At 40.2% G+C, this 21,084-nt stretch overlaps 1 protein-coding gene across 2 annotated transcripts; it reads left to right on the forward strand.

Moving 5' to 3' along the window:
• The first annotated feature begins 128 nt into the window (after positions 1–128).
• On the forward strand, positions 129–20,205 carry slc35a2 (solute carrier family 35 member 2). 2 transcript variants are annotated; one of them, XM_080444401.1, is made up of 8 exons: positions 129–621; positions 759–925; positions 4,543–4,725; positions 5,577–5,728; positions 7,956–8,078; positions 9,461–9,688; positions 11,493–11,890; positions 19,897–20,205. In XM_080444401.1, exons 2-8 carry the CDS (start codon positions 892–894, stop codon positions 19,922–19,924), a joined length of 1,146 nt encoding a protein of 381 aa, XP_080300527.1. In that variant the 5' UTR covers positions 129–621; positions 759–891; the 3' UTR covers positions 19,925–20,205. The 2 variants fall into 2 exon arrangements, with proteins under 2 accessions (XP_080300527.1, XP_080300526.1); XM_080444400.1 differs by having other exon boundaries at positions 129–925.
• The last annotated feature ends 879 nt before the right edge of the window (positions 20,206–21,084 follow it).

A 21,084-nucleotide genomic window follows, 5' to 3' on the forward strand; every position in this document is an offset into this window, starting at 1 on the left:
GCTACCTGGGAGTCAGGAGTCAACCAACCCAAGGAAGTTTATGTAAGGAAGGGACACCGACGTCATTTCCTCTATAATCCCAGCAATTCCAGCCCGTCAGATTCGTCGCACTGAGTGTCGCATCTCCCACGACGTCCGGCGTGTCTTTTCCTTAAGTAAGTTTCCTTGCAACCAACAAGGAAGTGTTTGTGTGCTGAACAGCATCTGTTCTGTGATGTTGTGGTGGAATTAAAGGACACTGTAGGTTCTGTTGGACCGTCCGCTGGACTGAAGCTGCAACAACAACATGTCTTCATGAGGGAGGCTTTTGTTCCCAGGGAAACAAACTGTGGCGTAACGCGGTACCGGAGGACGTCAGTACAGGAGCAGCAGTAGGAAAACCACTAGGGTGTTACGCCCGAATAGGTGACCCCCCCCCGTCGGATGTTTATACTCCCGAGGTTGCCTTATTTTTCTTTTCTTTTTTCTCGTGCAAAACGCTTTTTTTTTGTTTAATCCTTAAAAGAAAAAAAAGAAATTTAAAAGAAATTGTGGGAAAACAACAATCTGAGTCTGAGATGACGAGACTCCATCAGGATGCTTGTAAAAGAGACATTTGATCTGGCAATGGGACTATAACTGGTAAATATAAGTAATTTAGATAAGTATAACACTCCTTTTGCTATTTTACGGATTTTTCCCCCCTTTCATTTTTTTAAAATTAATTCTATTTTATGACTAAATGCTGAAGAGAAAGGCTATTTTTTTCTTGTCAAAAGAACCATTGGACTTTTGGTAGCTGACCCGGGATTCTGTACGTACGAGCAGCAGGAGAACAGCGACCTCTGCAGGAAGTAACCGAATTGTGTGGGTCACCAGTCTCCGTGTAACAGCTGGTCGTTTGTTGCCAACATGGCGAGTCAGGCCGGGGAGCGCAAACAAGAAGGTAAAGGAAACATAATCACATTAATAATGCTCATTATTGTTGTTTTTGTGTTTGTTTTACTGCCAGAGTTGCAAAAACATTCACAATGTTAGTTCAGGAGCTGAATTTCAGCCACTGGACAAGTTTAAACATGTTTGTTTGAGGCTAAATGCAAGTATATAAGTGTAAATGTATGGTCAATGCTTTAGTAGCCTTAGTAGTGTACTATGTGTTCTACTGTGTGACGTCATGTTACTACTAGTATGCACTACTGCAATGGTTCTCAAACTGAGGTCCAGGGACCCCCAGGGGTCCTTGAGGGAGTTCCAGGTGGTCCCCAGCTAAATTATAGATTAGGCACCAAATGGACCCTTATGGGTCTGTAACTCTGAGAGTGTACAAATGGAACCAACTGGACCCGTTAGGTAGATTTTACTATATAAATTGCTGTCAAAGTGATAGAAATGCCATTAAATGGGGGTCTGTACTAGTAGTCCTAATGCATGTCAAATTGGGGGTCCTTGAAATTAAAATGGTTGAGAATCACTGCTAGAGCCGTAAAAAAATCTTCTCTTATGCGGGTCCCTGGCATATCTTTTGAAATGGGGGTCCGCAGGCTAATAAGTGTCAATTTGGGTGTCCTTGACATGAAAAAGTTTGAGAACCACTGCTTTAGGGGGTTCTAAATTGACCCTTACAAGTCTGTAACTCTTGACGGTGTACAAATGGAACCATACCGGTTCCATTTGTACACTGTCAAGAGTTTGGGGAGACCTTGAAATGGAGAGGTTTGAGATACACTGCACTACATTACATTACATTACATTACATTACAGTCATTTAGCAGACGCTTTTATCCAAAGCGACTTACAATAAGTGCGTTCAACATAGGTAGGGAATGAAAACTACTAATCACCAGAAGTCTTAAGTGCATTTTCTGCAAAAACAAGCAACCAAGAGTATACCTAGTGCTAAGGTAAAAGTGCAATATATCAGCTACCTACTTTCTTAAACAGATGAGACAGAATAGCAAAGTCAAATGAGCAGGAGCTAAAACAAATAAGTGTATCGACTAAACAAGATCACTACTGTGTATTGTGGAGTACTAGTGTACTACTACTGTTTGTGTAGCAGTGTGGTTCAACGTGGGGTCATTCAGGGGGTCCCTAGCTTTGTGGTTGACCTTTAATCTTCACCATTATTACATGTACAAGTAGATACTGCTAGAGAACATACAAGAATGTCTATTTTCACTATTATTATTATCATCACTAATACAGTCTACAGTAAAGCAATGCTGGACCAATAATCACAGACCAGTGGTGATTCTGGAACCTTTTCATGTCAAGGACCCCCACAGACATTATGTATTTGGCCACAGACCCCCACCTGAAAATATGATGTGCCATCTAGGGACCTTAAGTAGTATCCTCAGGGCATCATTTTTTATATACATTATTTTACACATAATTTCCCTCTACACCAGCAGTCATCAGCCACTATAGAAGTGTGGTGGTGTTTACCTGTAGAAACACACTCTGCCCTCTCACTGTATTTGGTTTGTTTTGGTAGACCAGGGTGTTTTTGGGCTCTACCAAAACAAACCGTGAGAACACCAAAATACAGCACTTTTCTTTCCACAATGGAAACAAGCCTGTAGGGTTTATTTTGTTAACCCAACCGGGAATCTCATCTTTATCGTGTCATTTTTTGATTTCTTTGGGCTGTTCAAAAAAAATAGCAGATCTACAAGCTCATAGCTTGGCACCGAGTGCCGCGCTATGAGCTTGTAGATCTGCTATTCTTTTGGAAAAATCGTGGGTCTTTGAATATATATATATTTTTTAAAGCAACATTTGTAACTTAAATCTTTGCTTCTGATCATCCTAACTAATGTTGCTATGATATCAGTGGTTCTCAAAAATTATATGTATCTGGCCGTGGACCAATATTTTGTTCCAGGGACCCCCAGAAGTTGTAACGGAGTTAAAAATGTTCGCTTTAAAAAATATATATACAAATTTTCACTATTTAAAAAAAATTGCAGATCTCCAAGCTCACTCAGTGCCGCGCTATGAGCTTGTAGATCTGCTATTTTTGAATAGCCAAATAAATCTTAAAGTGACACACTCTATGAAATTAATTCAAGGACCCCAACGGAAACAAGTCCGCACCGGACCTTTTAGACAAAAGTGTTATAAATGTAACAACTGTGTTGTTTTACGTTCTTTTGCCTAATAAACATTTCAATCAATTTCAACAGATGCGTTCCCGGTCTTAAAGGGTTAAATGTTGATTCACGTCGCCGTTTTTAATTGTTAATAAGTTATTCAGTTCAGGAACTACTTGGGGCCCAAGAAAATAAAATAAAATAAGTTGAATCACTGCTGTAGAATGTGTAGTACTCTGTGTGTACTGTTGTGTAGTAGTAGTGTGTGTATGCAGCTGTGTTTTCAGACCAGATGATAATTGCTGCTGACGTGGAGGACAGGGTGGGTGTGGGTGTGACCAGGATACCTGTTGTGTGTGTGTAACAGGTATCCTGGTATCAACTACAATGCTATCATGTGTAGTGTAAATTAGACACGCACACACACACACCCCTACTGGTTCTACCTGTTCAGTGCTTACATGTGTAATATAGGAACCACACCCGTACCTTTCTGTGTAACTTAATGGTCAGTGAAACTCATTGTTGGACCTAAAGCTGTAAATGATTGAAGTTAGTTTATTCTTTATGGTTACGTAAGTCATTGTTGATTGTGTGTGTGTGTGTACTTGCATGCGTGCTGGCCATTAATCAGTCTATTGGGTCACAAGAAGGGGTGCTCCGATAAGGTTTTTTGGTTCCGATCACCACATTTTTTTTCCGCCTCACAATCGACCAATAAGGGTTAAATTCTAATATTTCCAAAATGATGTATTTTAATTTAATATTTATTTTAAAATAAAGCTTTTGTAAAAGCTTTTTGTGTCATATGTCCTTAAACATAATATGTTTAGTTAGCGTCACTTTCTGCCTGCCTTGGCTTTCGGGCACCTCTGGTCACAAGACCCTGTTTGTTGACGACTAGATGTCAATAAACTCTAGATGCCGTGAAACACATGTGTATATCGTGGGCAGAAACCTTGTATCTCTATATTTCAACTTTTTACGGTTTTCGTAATTGAATCCCTATTTTGTTGTACAACCGTGCCGCACAAAAGTAGTGAAAATAGCCGATCTTCAAGCTCACACAACGTGTCACATTGGAACGAGTTGTGAGCTTGTAGATCAGCTATTTTAGCTATAAACAACTAGAAGTTACGTCGCCCATATATGGAGATCTCTGTATCTGTCAGTCCATGTCCCTTTTATCTATGTAGATCTGCTATTTAAGAAATCGTGAAAATGTTTGCAAATCTTTGAATATATAAATGTTTTTAAAGTGAACCAAAACCAAAACATTGCAGATCTACAAGCTCATAGCGCGACGCTCAGTGCCGCGCTATGAGCTTGTAGATTTTTTATTTTTGGATTGCCCAAAGAAATCTTAAAAAGACGCTTTCCCCGTCTTAATGGCTTAAATATAAAAAAACCTGAAAAGACTGAAATAAATAACATTTCCTGTTGGTTTTTTACTTCCTGTTTCCTGCAGCCAACAGGAAGTTGAAGTACATCAGCCTGGCGGTGCTGGTGGTCCAGAATGCGTCGCTCATCCTCAGCATACGATACGTCCGCACGTTGCCCGGCGACCGCTTCTTCACCACCTCGGCCGTGGTCATGGCCGAGGTCCTCAAGCTGCTGACCTGTCTGCTCATCATCATCATACAGAAGAGATGTAAGAAAAAGAGCAAATCTCACTGTATTTATGTGCAGTTTCTGTATACGATATTAACCCATAATTAAGACCTGGGACACATCTGTGTCATTTTTAGATTTGAGCTAAAAAAGTATTATTTTGCACTTTGGCTATTCAAAAATAGCAGATCTACAAGCTCATAGCGCGGCACCGAGTGCCGCGCTATGAGCTTGTAGATCTGCTATTTTTGAAAAATTGAGAAAAATGTGTGCATATCTTTGAATATATATATATATATTTTTAAACCAAACATTTGTAACTCAAATCTTTGCTTCTGGGGGGTCCCTGGAACAACATATTTTGAGATGGGGGTCCACGGCTAAATACATATACATTTTGGGGGTCCTTGACATTGAAAAGCTTGAAAACCACTGATATAGAAACGATAAGTTTTTTTCAAAAAAACTGTTAGGATTTAAAAGACATTTTGTAGAATCGGAACCTCAGTCCTCAATGGGTTAACCACTAGTTTTTTAATGTAAATTTAACGCCCTACTTACACTACAGCGTCGCACAAAAGCATCTAAAGTAGCAGATTCACAAGCTCGAAATGCAGTGCTTTTGAGCTTGTGGATCTGCTACTTGAATTTGTATCCTGAAAAGTAACTGCATTTCCTTTTCTGTGTGTGTGTGTGTGTGTGTGTGTGTGTGTGTGTGTGTGTGTGTGTGTGTGTGTGTGTGTGTGTGTGTGTGTGTGTGTGTGTGTGTGTGTGTGTGTGTGTGTGTGTGTGTGTGTGTGTGTGTGTGTGTGTGTGTGTGTGTGTGTGTGTGTGTGTGTGTGTGTGTGTGTGTGTGTGTGTGTGTGTGTGTGTGTGTGTGTGTGTGTGCAGGTAATCTGAAGCAGACGGTGTTGTTCCTGTGTGACAGTATATTTGTCCAGTACAGAGACACACTGAAGCTGGCCGTCCCCTCCCTCATCTACACCCTGCAGAACAACCTGCAGTATGTGGCCATCTCCAACCTGCCTGCTGCCACCTTCCAGGTAACTAACACACACACACACACACACACACACTAGAGCAGGGGTCTTCAACAGGGGGTCCAGGACCCCCTAGGAGGTCTTCAGAGTTGGGCGGGCTGCCAAATCTTTGTGTGATAGTTTTTTTTTTTACATTAAGCACTTGAACCATGATACCATTCCTATTCTGAGGAGAACTTCAGCCAAAAAAAATCTGATCTACAAGCATGTAGATCTGCAATTTTTTGGCAAAGGTTTAGTGTAGACTAGAGGGGGAAAAAGAGCAGACCAATTACAGAGCCAAAGGTCAAGTTTACTTATTTAAGTGGTTAAATGACTGAAAATACACATTAACATGAACTCAACACTTTAATCTGCCACACAACTTTATACAATATGTAGTGGGGGGGGGGGGGGGGGGGGGGTCCTGCTTCATCTCTCTCTTCACTAAGGGGTCCTTGGTCTGAAAAACAAAGACCTGTCTGACACACACACACACACACACACACACACACACACACACACACACACACACACACACACACACACACACACACACACACACACACACACACACACACACACACACACACACACACACACACACACACACACACACACACACACACTCTCTGACCTTCCAGGTAATGCATCCCTAATTCATAGCCACGTCAAATCAATAACATAGTCGGCCTATTATCATCTTAAAGATGGAGGAAGAATCAGAGGATTCATGTCAGCTGAAGCTGAACTCACACAGGATAATCGGAGTGATTTTCCCGGTTCAAAGGGTGATGGGAAGTGATTATCTGGCCACATGAGGTGTCCAAAGATCTAAGTAGTTCACCCCAAAAAATTACTTGTTTTCTATCAATTACGCACCCCGTGAAGCATTGAATTGTCGCATTCCTAAGCCAATAACTTGATGACCGGCGGACTCAGTCACCATAGAGTCCGCCGGTCATCAAGTCTCCTACCGGGTGCATTAGCATCTTACCACCGGTCATGGAATTATTGGCTTAGGAATGCGACAAAAACGAAAAAATCTCCATGAATTCAATGCTTCATAGGGTGTGTAATTGATAGAAAACAAGTCATTTTTGGGGCAAACTACTCCTTTAAGCTTCCCGATACTGCTCACAGGCATTCGGGCCGACCTCCATAGTTTATTTATCTGGATAACTACTATGCTGTCCGACTGGGACGGTGTGTGTGTGGCGTGTGACAGAGAGAGACCAATACAATGAGACGGATGTGGAGTGAATGAGAGGACTTTTGATACGGTGACAGCCAGGTCACAACAACCTGTTATGAGTGCTTTACACAGCTGTGGCTTATCCATACTGTATGTGGACACAAATGTCTACGGTACGTAACTTCTGTCTTCCCAGTAGTGTTGCCCGATATACAGTGTTGTCGGTATTAAAGGGCGGGGTGCGGGCACACACAGATTAGGTTACTTGCACACCAATAACATTTTTTTTTACAATTTAATAAAAAATGATCTTTTTTTTTGTGGCACCCATGTTCTTGTAAGCATGTTATCAATACTTAACTCAGATTATGGGTGGTAAAAGTATCATTATTATGTTCTGTCTCCGTCTCTGCACCTGGGCTGCTGCAGAGAACACACAGCGGAGCAAGTAACAGCTGTGTCAGATTTCACATACAGGGGGGAGGGGGGTGGGGGAGAAAGAAAGAAAGAAAGAAAGAAAAGCCTCCAAAGTTTAGATGAAAGCTGCTTTGAACTCTGTACGAGTTAATACTTCTGTGTGCACAGTACGAGTGCCTCACAACAACCTACAGGCTATGCGCTCTCAATTAATCGTATCATTATTATTTCGCGTTTGGGTCTTGAACAACACTGACATGTGGGATTACGTATGAATTAGCTTGCTAGCGAATGAATGGGGGGCGGGTCCGGGGAGAGTGAACGTAGCATATAAACCTCCTGCCTTCCGTGTCTACATGAACTATCGCTGTGCTGGATTTGTGTTTAGTTTGTACTCCCTCCTGCTGTGACTGACTGGCAGCGTGACTGAGTTCTTGTTGTCCTAGTCTAGTCTTCTTTGTGTAATAACTGCATGGGCGACACACTACCAATCCCAAACCTATAAACTGAGTGGCCATGGTGGCCATTAAATTCCTGCCCTGTTGTATACTCTCAGAGTTAAATGAACACTTTCTAGTGTTGTGTTTCAGTGTGTTTGGAGGGGTGTGTGTGTTGACTGTAAGTGTGTCTCATCTCTAGGTGACCTACCAGCTGAAGATCCTGACCACAGCGTTGTTCAGCGTGATGATGCTGAGGAGGTCTCTGTCCAGAGTACAGTGGGTCTCTCTGCTGCTGCTGTTTGCAGGGGTGGCTGTTGTACAGGTTAGTATCATCATTATGAGGATTATGATTTATTATTACAAGTATTGGCATAAGAATATACTTAACCCATTAAGACCAGGAACGCATCTGTGTCATTTTAGATTTCTTTGGCTATTCAAAAATAGCAGATATACAAGCTCATAGCGCGGCACCGAGTGCCGCACTATGAGCTTGTAGATCTGCTATTTTTGAAAAATATTGGGGAAAAAAAGTTTTTCTTTTGAAATTCACTCCACAAATGGTCCATTACACAATCATATTATTGGATTGTAATTAGTAAATGCATTAACGTGTTCATCACTGTGAAGGTGGGGCTGATTTTAATGACTTTATATGCTGCAGGGTAGACTAACTTATACAGTCATAATACATCATCATGTATCACTCAATCACTCAAAGAAATGTAAAAACTGCAGGAGTACAGTTCAACACGTTGTCTAAAAGGATAACGCCGAAAAAGTCCTTGCGGTCTTGTTTCCATTGGGGTCCTAGGTATTCAATTCTTCAACATATAAAATAGCGCCAAACATTCAATATCATCACAAATATAAAACACTATATGTACAGAGTAGAAAAAAAGTAATTTTCAGGGCTGTTTTAAAGGAAGCCAGTGATCTTTTTTTTTTAGGGATGGGGGTCAGGGCATTCCACACCTGGGTGGCAGTGCTATAGAAGGATAATTTACACATGTTTGTTTTATGGGTGGGTGGTACCAGATGGTTGTTTACGCTCCCTCTAGTATTGTGGCTATGGGCATCACTAACGTTTTGGAGGTATTGAGGGCAAAGTCGCATGACAAAATTTGAAAACCAATCCCATTTTGTTATAATAATCTAAATCTGCAAAGTAACTAGTAACTTCAGCTGTCAAATAATTAGGGGTGGGACGATATATCGATATTGCGATACTTTCTCCCGCGATGCATCTTTTTAATTTTTAATTTATTTTTGTGATACGTTGTTTTTCCGACTCTGTATTTGTGTAATAATGATATTGAACTGTTTGGTGCTATTTTAAGTGTTTATGAATTGAATACAAGGACTATCGTGATATATCGTTGGTGAAATTTCATGCAATATATCGTGATATCGCAATGTATCGCAATATATCGCAATATATCGCAATATATCGCAATATATCGCAATATATCGCATATTGTGATATTATCGTTATCGAGGGCCTAATATCGCCACAGATATCGTGAGATACCCATATCGTCCCACCCCTACAAATAATTGAATAAATTAAATAGTTACTTTCTACCACTATTATTATTGTTGTTGCTGTTATTGTTATAATTATTCTTGTTACTATTATTTTTTTATAATTTGTATAAGTGCTATTATTGCGGTTGTTATAATATAGTTATTATTGTTCTCCAGGTGCAACAGGAAGGCCAGAAGGAATCGGGCTCCGATTCGACCGGTCAGAACTACTCCGTGGGGCTGGTTGCCGTGGTGATCAGCTGTCTGTCGTCGGGCTTTGCGGGCGTGTACTTTGAGAAGATCCTGAAGGGAAGCTCCGCCTCCGTGTGGGTGCGCAACGTGCAGCTGGGGCTGTTCGGCACGGCGCTCGGCATGCTGGGACTGTGGTGGAACGACGGCGTGCAGGTACTGTAGGCCCCGACGCCATTATTACAAGATGGCCTGAACACAATTAATTTTTAGATAATCGCAATTAGTTGAGTATGAATTCGGTATAATTCAATCCGGGAACGCATCCGTGTAATTTTAAGATTTCTTTGGCTATTCAAAAATAGCAGATCTACAAGCTCATAGCGCGGCACCGAGTGCCGCGCTATGAGCTTGTAGATCTGATAGTTTTGGAAAAACATGAACGTGTTCCAGGGACCCCTAGAATCACAGATCGGTGTTAAAAAAGTTTGCTTTAAAACATATATTATATTCAAAGATTTGCACACATTTTCCATGATAAAAAAAAAAAATAGTGCTAAGCCTATGAGCTATGAGCTTGTATATCTGCTATTTTTTAATGGTCAAAGAAATCTTAAAATGACAGAGATGCGTTCCCGGTCTTAATGGGTTAAATTCATCTATTGGAAAATAGCGGAAATAGCGACATCTACAAGTTTGCGATATGACATCAACTTGTAGATCGGATATTTCAGCAATTTGTAAAAGTTTTGGGAAAGAATACAATTTTTTAATATATGGCCTTTAGTCCATAGTACTTTTTTTTTTTTGATTATTGGTGCCAGTCATTGTCAGTCATACATTTAAGTTACTTGTCATATTTGTCCAGTGCAATTGTTGTTTAAAAAGCCTAAAAGGCAAACTGAAAAGTAACAGTGATTCACATGTGCTTTTTGATATGTTTATGTCAAAACCACAAACAAATGGCACTTATTTTACAACGATTAACGGTCGACTAAAATGTCATGATCGTTCTGCAACTATCCATAACCCATATTTTCACAGCCGTTATTCTATCCATTACTTTTTCGATGAATTGAATAATTGAGAAACAGTTTTTTTTATATATATTTCTTTTCAACATCAACAAATCGATGCTGTCATGCAAAAAAAAAAGATGAAAATAGCTGATGATCTGTGAGCTTGTAGATCGTCTATTTTCACTATTTTGGAATGTTTTCAAAAGCGTTTGAAAATGTTAATCTACAGCAGAGGTTCTAAACCTTTTCAGGCTGTGACCCCCTCCCAAAATAATCATATTTGAACTGGGGACCCCCCCCCCCACACCCTGATAAGCACCTGGAATGTATGAGTTGAGGCATTACATTTTGTTTGACTCTAGATAAAAATTGTGAAAATAGCCGATCTACAAGCTCACAACGCCTCGCAAAGCGAGGTGTTGTGAGCTTGTAGATCTGCTATTTTCTTATAATATAATGTAGATCTGCTATTTTCTTATAATATTTGACAATTTGATCTACAGTATGACATACCCATAACAGATTATTTCATAAAATGATCGATTATCACTTTTTTTCAGTTAACCCATTAATACCTGGAACTGTCATTTTTTTATTTGAGCTAAAAAGCATTATTTTACACTTTGGCTATTCAAAAATAGCAGATATACAAGCTCATAGCGCGGCACCGAGTGCCGCGCTATGAACTTGTAGATCTGCTATTTTTGAAAAATCGTGAAAATGTGTGAAAATATTTGAATATAAATATTTTTAAAGCGAACATTTTTAACTATATTCTTTGCTTCTGGGGGTCCCTGGAACAAAATATTTTGATGGGGGTCCGCGGCCAAATACATATCATTTTGGGGGTCCTTGACATGATTGAGCACCACTGATATAGAAACATAGGTTTTTCAGAATACTGTTGAGATTTAGGAGACATGTAGAATCGGCTTCAGGTCTCAATGGGTTAAATGGATTAGTTCTAATTAACCCTCGCCACCCCTTCCTTTCCCCCCCAGGTGTCCGCCCAGGGCTTCTTCTTCGGCTACACGCCCATGGTGTGGACGGTCATCCTCAACCAGGCGTTCGGCGGCCTCCTGGTGGCCGTGGTGGTGAAGTACGCCGACAACATCCTGAAGGGCTTCGCCACGTCCTTCAGCATCGTGGTCTCCACCGTGATGTCCGTCTACCTGTTCGGCTTCCGCGTGGACCCCGCGTTCGCCGCCGGCGCCGCCATGGTGATGGGAGCCGTCTACATGTACAGTCTGCCCAAAGCCGCCGCGCCGCCTTCGTCTTCGTCCTCGTTGTCGTCTTCGTCTTCGTCGTCGCTGGGCTCCTCGGAGGCGGTTCTAGGAGGAGGAGGAGGAGGAGCCAGGACAGACGCCGGAGGATCAGACATGGACTCTTTCCTCCCCAAGTCAGTCCTGATCAAATGAGACACAAAAAAAACACTTAAAACGTTTCTCCTGGCTTTTTTTGGTTTGTTTTTGTTTCATTGATGATCCTCCGCTCTCCCTCCCTTTGTCTCAGACCAGCTAGGCTGTCAGTTCCAACAACAAAAAAAACAATGAAGTCTACCTTTCTTTCTTCCCCTCTATCTATCTATCTATCTATCTATCTATCTATCTATCTATCTATCTATCTATCTATCTATTCTTTCTGAGGCAATAGGCTCTATAAACAGCAGCCGTATTGGAAGGAAATTGGGCCTCTTCCTTACTTCCCTCACAGGTTTTACCAATGACACTAATGAAGGCTCTGTTCCATTCTGGTGTGGCACAGTGGTTCTCACACTTTTAAATTTCAAGGACCCTCCATCACTCCCTCATGGAACCCTGAGGGTCCCTGGGCCACACTTTGAGACCCACTGGTGTAGCAGAGTGTTTCCAGGGAGAACAACATGCATGAATGAATGAATGAATGAATGCAACAGAGCCTTCGTTAGTATCATTGGTAACACCTGTGAATGTCTTCACGATAATGTCTGCTGTGCGTAGAGCCTGAGCGTGATCTAGTGTGAGAGTGACGACAGTCACTAGCGTTGACTCCCATTGTAAGAATGGAATGCGGATATGCCCGTTCTAACTAACAATGAGAAAGTTCCAATGTTTGGAACTATAGCCCATAGCACACGGCGAGATCAAAGCGTGTCATAACTCTCTATCTCTATGGGTCTGGAGTCTATTAGTTGGATGTTGAAAACATCCTGAGAATCCTCAATCCTCTCCTCTCACCTCAACTCTGGTCCTCTCTCTGTTGTAAGTCATTGAGTCTCATGTGGAACCAAGGGAGGTTTTCAGCACAGAGAGAGAGAGAGGAGGGAATGGGAGGAGTTCTTGATGAGCAGATGATTTGGTAGGAGGACAGACAGAAGAAGAAGAAGAAGACCGGACAAGAGAAGAGAAGAGGAGAGAGAAGGAGGGTTGCTACTAAAGACATTCAACCTTTTTCCTCCTCTTCACTCTCTCTGAACTATAAACTAACACTTAATTCTTTATTATTCTCTCTCTCTCTTTCTCTCTGCATTTTACTGGACGGCCAAAGACACTTCATCTTCCGTGGAACTAAAAGCCTGATCGTGTTGGCATCGTCTCTCGCACCGAAAACAGCCGATCTACAAGCTCGTACGTGGGTCTGTTTTCCGGTGCGAGACAACGACCCGCAAACCAAGTTTGAATCGGGGCGTATAACTCGTTACTCGACTAACGTTTCTGAAAAAGCACAAGAGACACTTCTCTGTCCCTCGTGTGAGGAGGACATGTCCACAACGTTTAGTTGTAGTTTGATGTCTCATCATGGCCATCTCCTGCCTTAAAAAGTCTTTATTCCTTATGTTTTCTAAGCCTTATGAATCGAACGCGGATGATTTGCTCTATTATTACAGCTATAATATTTATTCTCCTCATCAGAGGTTTTCTAAACTGAACTGAGGGGGCCGGGGGGCTCTGTATGAACATTGTAAATGAATGGAAAGCTCTCTTCATCATAACTCATAAAGGTCTTTTATGGAACCATTTAACGTGGACCTTTTTTAACAGAACCAAAATGGTCTCATATGTTTTTTACAGAGTGTCAAAGCTGTGACTTTCCTCTGTTCTACCCCGGATGTGAACCCAGCCAGGTCTCCTGCTTAAAGGAGTAGTTCACCCAAAACATTACTTATTTTCTATCAATTAACACACCCCATGAAGCCTTGAATTCATGGAGATATTTTTCGTTTTTGTTCCATTCCTAAGCCAATAATTTGATTACCGGCAGAGAGATGCTAATGTATCCCCGTAGGAGACACAAAAGGAGCCCATTTGTGTCTCCTACTGGAAATACACCCGTCATCAAATTATTGGTTTAGGAATGTGTCAAAAACAAAAATATCTCCATGAAATCAAGGCTTCATGGGGGGTGTAAATGATAGAAAATAAGTAATTTTTGGGGCGAACTATTCCTTTAAGTGCTGAACATGTTTTACCACTGAGCTAATAATAGAGCCTGAATGCTTGCTCTGGGGAGAAATCGGTGTCAAATCATCAAACGAGCTGTGTCCAACCTAGACACAGGATCTTAATGTCAATAGAAGAGCAGAGAGACCAAATACAACCACCCCGTGTTATGTTGTATAAACATGCTCTACTATACAGATTGGACAACATTTACATTTTATTCACAAAAAAAGTTACATAATACAGCTGGAGTGTGTGTGTGTGTGTGTGTGTGTGTGTGTGTGTGTGTGTGTCTTCATCTTCCTCATGCTTAGTCTTTTCTCTTGATCTGTAAGTGTAGGGATGGGTCTTACTGATCTGTAAGTGTAGGGATGGGTCTTACTGATCTGTAAGTGTAGGGATGGGTCTTACTGATCTGTAAGTGTAGGGATGGGTCTTACTGATCTGTAAGTGTAGGGATGGGTCTTACTGATCTGTGAGTGTAGGAATGGGTCTTAAGTCAGTTGTCAGTCATTATTTTATGACATACTATATATATATTTGTGACTGTACCCACGCACAAATAAATATAGCTCGTATAATGTTGGTTCAAAATATACAAAGAAATTCAAACTTCTAAATATATTTAGACCGGGAAAGAATGCGTGTCATTTTAGATTTCGTTGGCTATTCAAAAATAGCAGATCTACAAGCTCATAGCGCTGCACCGAGTGCCGCGCTATGAGCTTGTAGATCTGCAAATTTGTTTTAAATCGTGAAAGTTTGTGCAAATCCTTTGAATATATATATTTTTTTAAGCAAACATTTGTAACTCAAATCTTTGCTTCCTGGGATTCTACAAATGTCTTCTAAATCCTAACATTATTATTTTTTTAAAAACGTTTCTATATCAGTGGTTCTCGAACTTTCTCATGTCAAGGACCCCCAAAATTATGTATATTTGGCCGCGGACCCCATCTCAAAATATGTTTTACCCCAGAAGCAAAGATTTCAGTCTAAAATGTTCCCTTTAAAAATATAAATATTCAAAGATTTGCACAAATGTTCACGATATTTTTTTTTTTTATTATTTTTATCCCTCGATTTTGTAACCCTTTTTTTTTTTTTTACGATTTTTCAAAAATAGCAGATCTACAAGCTCGTAGCGCGGCACTCGGTGCCGCGCTATGAGCTTGTAGATCTGCTATTTTTTGAATAGCCAAAGAAATCTTCAAAATGATTGAATGGGTGAAATGATATGGTGAATGGTGGAATGATAACAATGGAAATAAGGATATTCATATAGTTTTACAGTATGTTTCACGTGGTCCCATAGACATGCATCACGTTGTTCTGGTCGTTTGACCGTAGTGTCTGTGCCTTCATCAGGGCTCTGTCACGATTATGACATTTTTACGTGTCGATTAATCGTTACACAAAATAATTGCGACAAGGCGATTACGCAATAACCGTGACAGGCCTTAGCCTTCATGTCATCTGTACAAAAAAAAAGAAAAAGCCATAAAAGATTTTTTTAGTTTTCTCCTTTAGATAAATAATGTACAGATCTCAGTGCAGCTGAGTTCTACGGACACAATGTTGTCTAGAATGTTGTAAAAAGGCTTTAACTCTTGATGTAAAACATGTTTATTTGTTAATGTCGTATTGTTGTTTGAATGATATACATATTGGTCGTGAAGTATGGTTGTGTAAAACATGCCCCCGCTGCAGCATTGAGACCCCACCAGCGTTGTGCTACCGGTCCCAGATTCGGTCCCCGAACCACAGCTTTGTAACTACAGTCCTGTAAGGCCTCTGGAGGTTACCGCCCCCCCGACTAATTTGATTTACAGCACGACTTATTTTCACGACTTCAAAGGTGAAACGGACGGAATCATTTTCAGAGCTTCCGTTGTACAGACCGTTATAAGCACAATGCATGCTTCTTTTCCGACCTCTGAATGTTTCTCTCGGGAAAGGGAGGTAAAATAACTACACGTTTTGTCATTCATAACTTCTGATCGCATTTTCTGGGACGCTCCTGCACTCCCAGATGCTGTGACTTGTCCGAACTAGTTTGGAAACAAACATGGATGCCAGTATCGGAAAAGCTGCCGATACCGCCGAAAATGCCGGTATCGGTGAGTATGACATTACGATACCACATCATGTATCACATGATGATGATATATCATTTACAGCAGTGGTTCTCAAACTTTTTCATGTCAAGGGCCCCCAAAGTTATATGTATTTGGCCACGGACCCCCGTCTCAAAATATTTTGTTCCAGGGACCCCCCAGAAGCAAAGATTTGAGTTAAAAAATTTTCGCTTGAAAAAAATATTTATATTCAAAGATTTGCCAAAAAAAAAAGTTTTTTCAAAAATAGAAGATCTACAAGCTCATAGCGCGGCACTTGGTGCCGCGCTATGAGCTTGTAGATCTGCCATTTTCGAATAGTATAAAATAATGGTTAAAGTGGTTACACAGATGCGTTCCCGGTTTTAATGGGTTAAGCGCAATACATACTGGGAAAATCTCCTGGTTTCGGAAACCAAACACTTCCCGAACCATAGTTAGGCGAGTCGGGGACACCTTGAGGTGCTACAGGTTCCAAGGAAAGGTTCTGGGACGGCCCTTTCCCAAGCTGTTTGTAGTTCTATCACCTCCCCCTTTCCGAAGGAAGGTTTGGGGCGTCAGAAAGGAGAATGGACGGCACTTTAGAGCGGTTTGGGGTGTCAGAAGGAGACTGGACGGCGCTTTAGAGCGGTTTGGGGTGTCAGAAGGAGACTGGACGGCGCTTTAGAGCGGAAGTCTCTTTGAGAGACTAACATCTTCAGTATAATTCAGCTTCTTTAGGGGTTCAGGAACAGACAGCGTCAGTATTGTCCACTGTGGTGACCAGTAGTCGTCACATACCAGCATCACAGAAAATAAAAGCATTAAAGGACAACTTTGTTTTTTTTACAACCAAGGTTTATATTTTAGCTTGTAATTAAAGTAAATAAAAGATGAGAGTTTTTTTTTTTTTTTTTCATTTACTGCTTTCTATAGTTTTAGCAATTTTTGCGATCTTTTTTACAGTGGGCGGGGGCATTCTGTCCGGTGGCTAAATATGTCTTTTTTTACACAATAAAAAAGGTCCTGTGGTCTTTGATGGCCAGATGTGAGTTATTGGGGGCTAGAAGAGCTACTGTAAATAATAATAAAGAAAACGCCGGGTTATTGAGTAAAAAAAGACATATTTAGCCACCGGACAGAATGCCCCTGCCTACTGTAAAAAAGATCGCGAAAATTGCTAAAACTATAGAAAGCAGTAAATTAATTTTTTACTCATCTTTTATTTACTTTAATTACAATCTAAAACATAAACCTTGGTTGTAAAAAAACTTTTGCTGATTTCGTTGATTTATTTATTCATCTAAAATCCCACTGCTCTGAGGTGAGGAGATCAGATTATATCAGTGTGGTTGGGTCCAGGGACCTTAATGATTGTTAGTTAGGAACAAAATGGACCCTTACGGTCTCGTTACTCTCGAGAGTGTACACATGCTACCAAATGGACCCTTACAGTCTATACCTCTTTGTGTACAAATGATACCAAACTCTGAGAGGGTAGCATTCGTTGTACACTCTCAGAGTTATGGGGTTACCTGGTCTAATGCACACCAAATTGGGGTCCTTGAAATTAAAACGTTAGAGAACTACTACTACTGTATATAGTGTGGTTTTAAAAAAAAGCCCTTTTGTCTTCTGTATTTCTAGGAAATGCGGAAGTGTACTGTACGCCCGATGGCGTCAAAGGTTTAGTTTCGTGTCAATGGGCGTAAAAACATACACGATGTGTATGCCCTGTTTTTACGCAAAACGACGGTATCGGAACAATGGGATTTTAAGGTTCAAAATCTGTGAAATATCCCTTTAAACAACCCGGTAATGAAACTATATATTTACAAAGTTGAGAAATGGATGATATTTGATTCTTAAACGATCATATCATTTCATCCGTGTAATGTTGGAGGTTATTCTAATGAATTATCAATCAGATCATTTCCACATCATTGCCGCCACATTGTTACAATGGAGCCACTGCCTGTCCGTCCCATTTATTGATTCATTGATCTGACAGTCGATCAATGATCTGTTAACGGGAGGATGGAGGTGTTAAATGAATGTGTCCTGAAGTTGAAATGTCACTTTAAATGTTTTTATTTTAATTGTATTATTCTTTTTTAATCATAAGTTTCTATTCATCTCAAAGGGAGAAGGTTTTCTTGTTTATTAATTATGAAGTAATTTGTATGTGAAAGAAAGAGGATAAACATTATGGTGCTGGTATTATTATTATTATTATTATTATTATTATTATTATTTCTTTTGTACAAATCACCCAGCTGATTGACGGGTTGTTTATGCAGCTAAATAAGGAAAAATAATTTATTTAAAGAATGGAATGTAAATGTATGTGATACGTTCAGATTGTTTATTCTATGTTGTGGTGGGGGGGGGAGGAGGAGGAGAGAGAGGGGAATGCAGGAACAAAAAAACTTTGATCTCGTTTCACTTTAACCCTTTAAGACATGGAACGCATCTGTGTCATTTTAGATTTATGTGGCTATTAAAAAATAGCAGATCTACAAGCTCATAGCGCGGCACTCTGTGCTGCGCTATGAGCTTGTAGATCTGCTATTTTTTGAAAGATCGTGAAAATGTGTGCAAATCTTTGAATATATATATATTTTTTTTTTATAAAACACATGTATAATTTTGGGGGTCCTTGACATGAAAAAGTTTGAGAACCACTGATATTATAGTTATTTAAAAAAAAAAACTGTTAGGATTTAGAAGACATTTGTAGAATCCCCAGAAGCAAAGATTTGCACCAATCTTCCATGATTTTTCAAAAAGTATAGCAGATATATACAAGCAGATATATGAGCTTGGAGATCTGCTATTTTTGAGTAGCCAAATAAATCTAAAAATGACACGGATGTGTTCTCGGTCTTACAGGGTTAAAACAATAACAAAACTTCCAGAACCCTCACAGAGTCCCAGTGTGTGGAACACGGGGAAAATAGATCTACAAGCTCACAATGCGCTGCATAGTGACACGTTGCGAGCTGCTGGATAGTTCTATTAGATTATCCTATAGAACTATCCAGTAACATTCCTACTAATAGATCATGAATAAAAACATCCAATCGGTTCCCATTGGAATCTCACAGGATGATTTTAATCACTCATGCGCTTCCTCTCTCTCTCTGAGACTTTTATTTCTGGTGTTAAATGGAGGAATGTTATCATTTTCATCTGTTTAAATGTCTCAGTTTGTAAATACAAAGTTTTATATAAACGGGAAATGATCTAACCTCTTCTCTGTATGTCGTCTTAATTGATAGAATACTTTATTATAACGGCACTGAATGCAATGGAGGAGTTCAGAGTACTGACTTGTAGTAAAGGTTTACAATATAAATAATGTCACACATAATATGAAAATCACAAAACTAAATGTGACATCATTTATACTCCTCCGTACAACAAAAAACAGCAGATCTACAAGCTCACAGCGTGTTGTGAGCTTGTAGATCTGCTACGTTTCATTCACAAACTCATTCAATGTATTTCATGAATACACACACATACAAGATATCAACTATGTTAATGTTTACATTAGAATAGTAGATTGATTCTTTTATAAATATTAGTCTGCACACTACAGACGGGTATAACAATATGGTACACATTGTAATGTAAATGTGTACCATTATTTATATATATATATATATATATATATATATAATCAACACTGAGGATTTTGCCGTGTAATCAGCCCTCTGAGAGAAAGACTGAAATATGTGAATGAATTTCATTCTTATATATTTTTCTCTCTCTCTCTCTCTCTCTCTCTCTCTCTCTCTCTCTCTCTCTCTCTCTCTCTCTCTCTCTCTCTCTCTCTCTCTCTCTCTCTCTCTCTCTCTCTCTCTCTCTCTCTCTCTCTCTCTCAGGAGTCCAGAGAAGGAGAAAGGTTGCTAGGAGGAAGAATGATCCAGCTGTGAAGGAAGACAAGACAGACAGGATGAATACTTCTGTCTATCTGTGTCACCAGGTCTGACATTTCTGTTTGAATGTTTAATTTAGTTTTAATCTGCTAGCTTACAGCAGCTCTCTCACACACACACACACACACACACACACACACACACACACACACACACACACACACACACACAGTGTTTCTACAGGTACTGTGTATTACTCAGTCATTATACAGTAACTACTTACATTTCCATTCAATATAAACTAAACAGATATTCTATATCAGGGGTTCTCAATCTGTGGGTCGGGATCCCCAGGGGGGTCCCCACATGACAGTAAAGTGACAATTTAAGGACTTTTAATACCTAGAAGAAGAAAGAAAAAAAAACCCATTATTGCATCAAAAGTAATCAACAAACTATACTATAAAACATTGGAAAAATGGTCAAATAATATAAGAGGCAAGAATTTTGAAAATAGCAGATCTACAAGCTCACAACGCCTCGCAACGAGCTTGTAGATCTGCTATTTTCACAATATTTATCCGTGGAACGGAGTCAAACAAAATGGGGGGGTCCCCAGTTCAAATGTGATTATTTTGGGGGGTCACGGCCTGAAAAGGTTGAGAACCACTGTTCCATATGAACCTTTTTAAAGAACCGCAACAGATGGTTCCACGTGGAACATACTGTAGAGATATTTTATTGCATTGGTTCTCAAAGTGGGGTCCGGGGACCCCCAGGGGTCCTTGAGGGAGTTCCAGGGGGTCCCCAGCTAAATGATAGATTAGGCACCAAATGGACCCTTATGGGTCTGTAACTCAGAGTGTACAAATGGAACCAAATGGACCCGTTAGGGTCCATTTGGTTCCATTTGTACACTCTCAGAGTTAAATTGACATAGATTTTACAATATAAATTGTGGTCCAAGTGATAGAAATGCCATTAAATGGGGGTCCGCAGCCCTAATGAATGTCAAACTGGGGGTCCTTGAAATTTAAATGGTTGAGAATCACTGCTAGAGCCGTAAAAAATCTTCTCTTATGGGGGTCCCTGGCATATCTTTTGAAATGGGGGTCCGTGGGCTAATAAGTGTCAATTTGGGGGTCCTTGACATGAAAAAGTTTGAGAACCACTGCTTTATTGAACCCGAAAGGA

Source organism: Gymnoscopelus braueri (assembly GCF_963280865.1).
Source record: "Gymnoscopelus braueri genome assembly, chromosome: 12".
Taxonomy (NCBI): Eukaryota; Metazoa; Chordata; class Actinopteri; order Myctophiformes; family Myctophidae; genus Gymnoscopelus; species Gymnoscopelus braueri.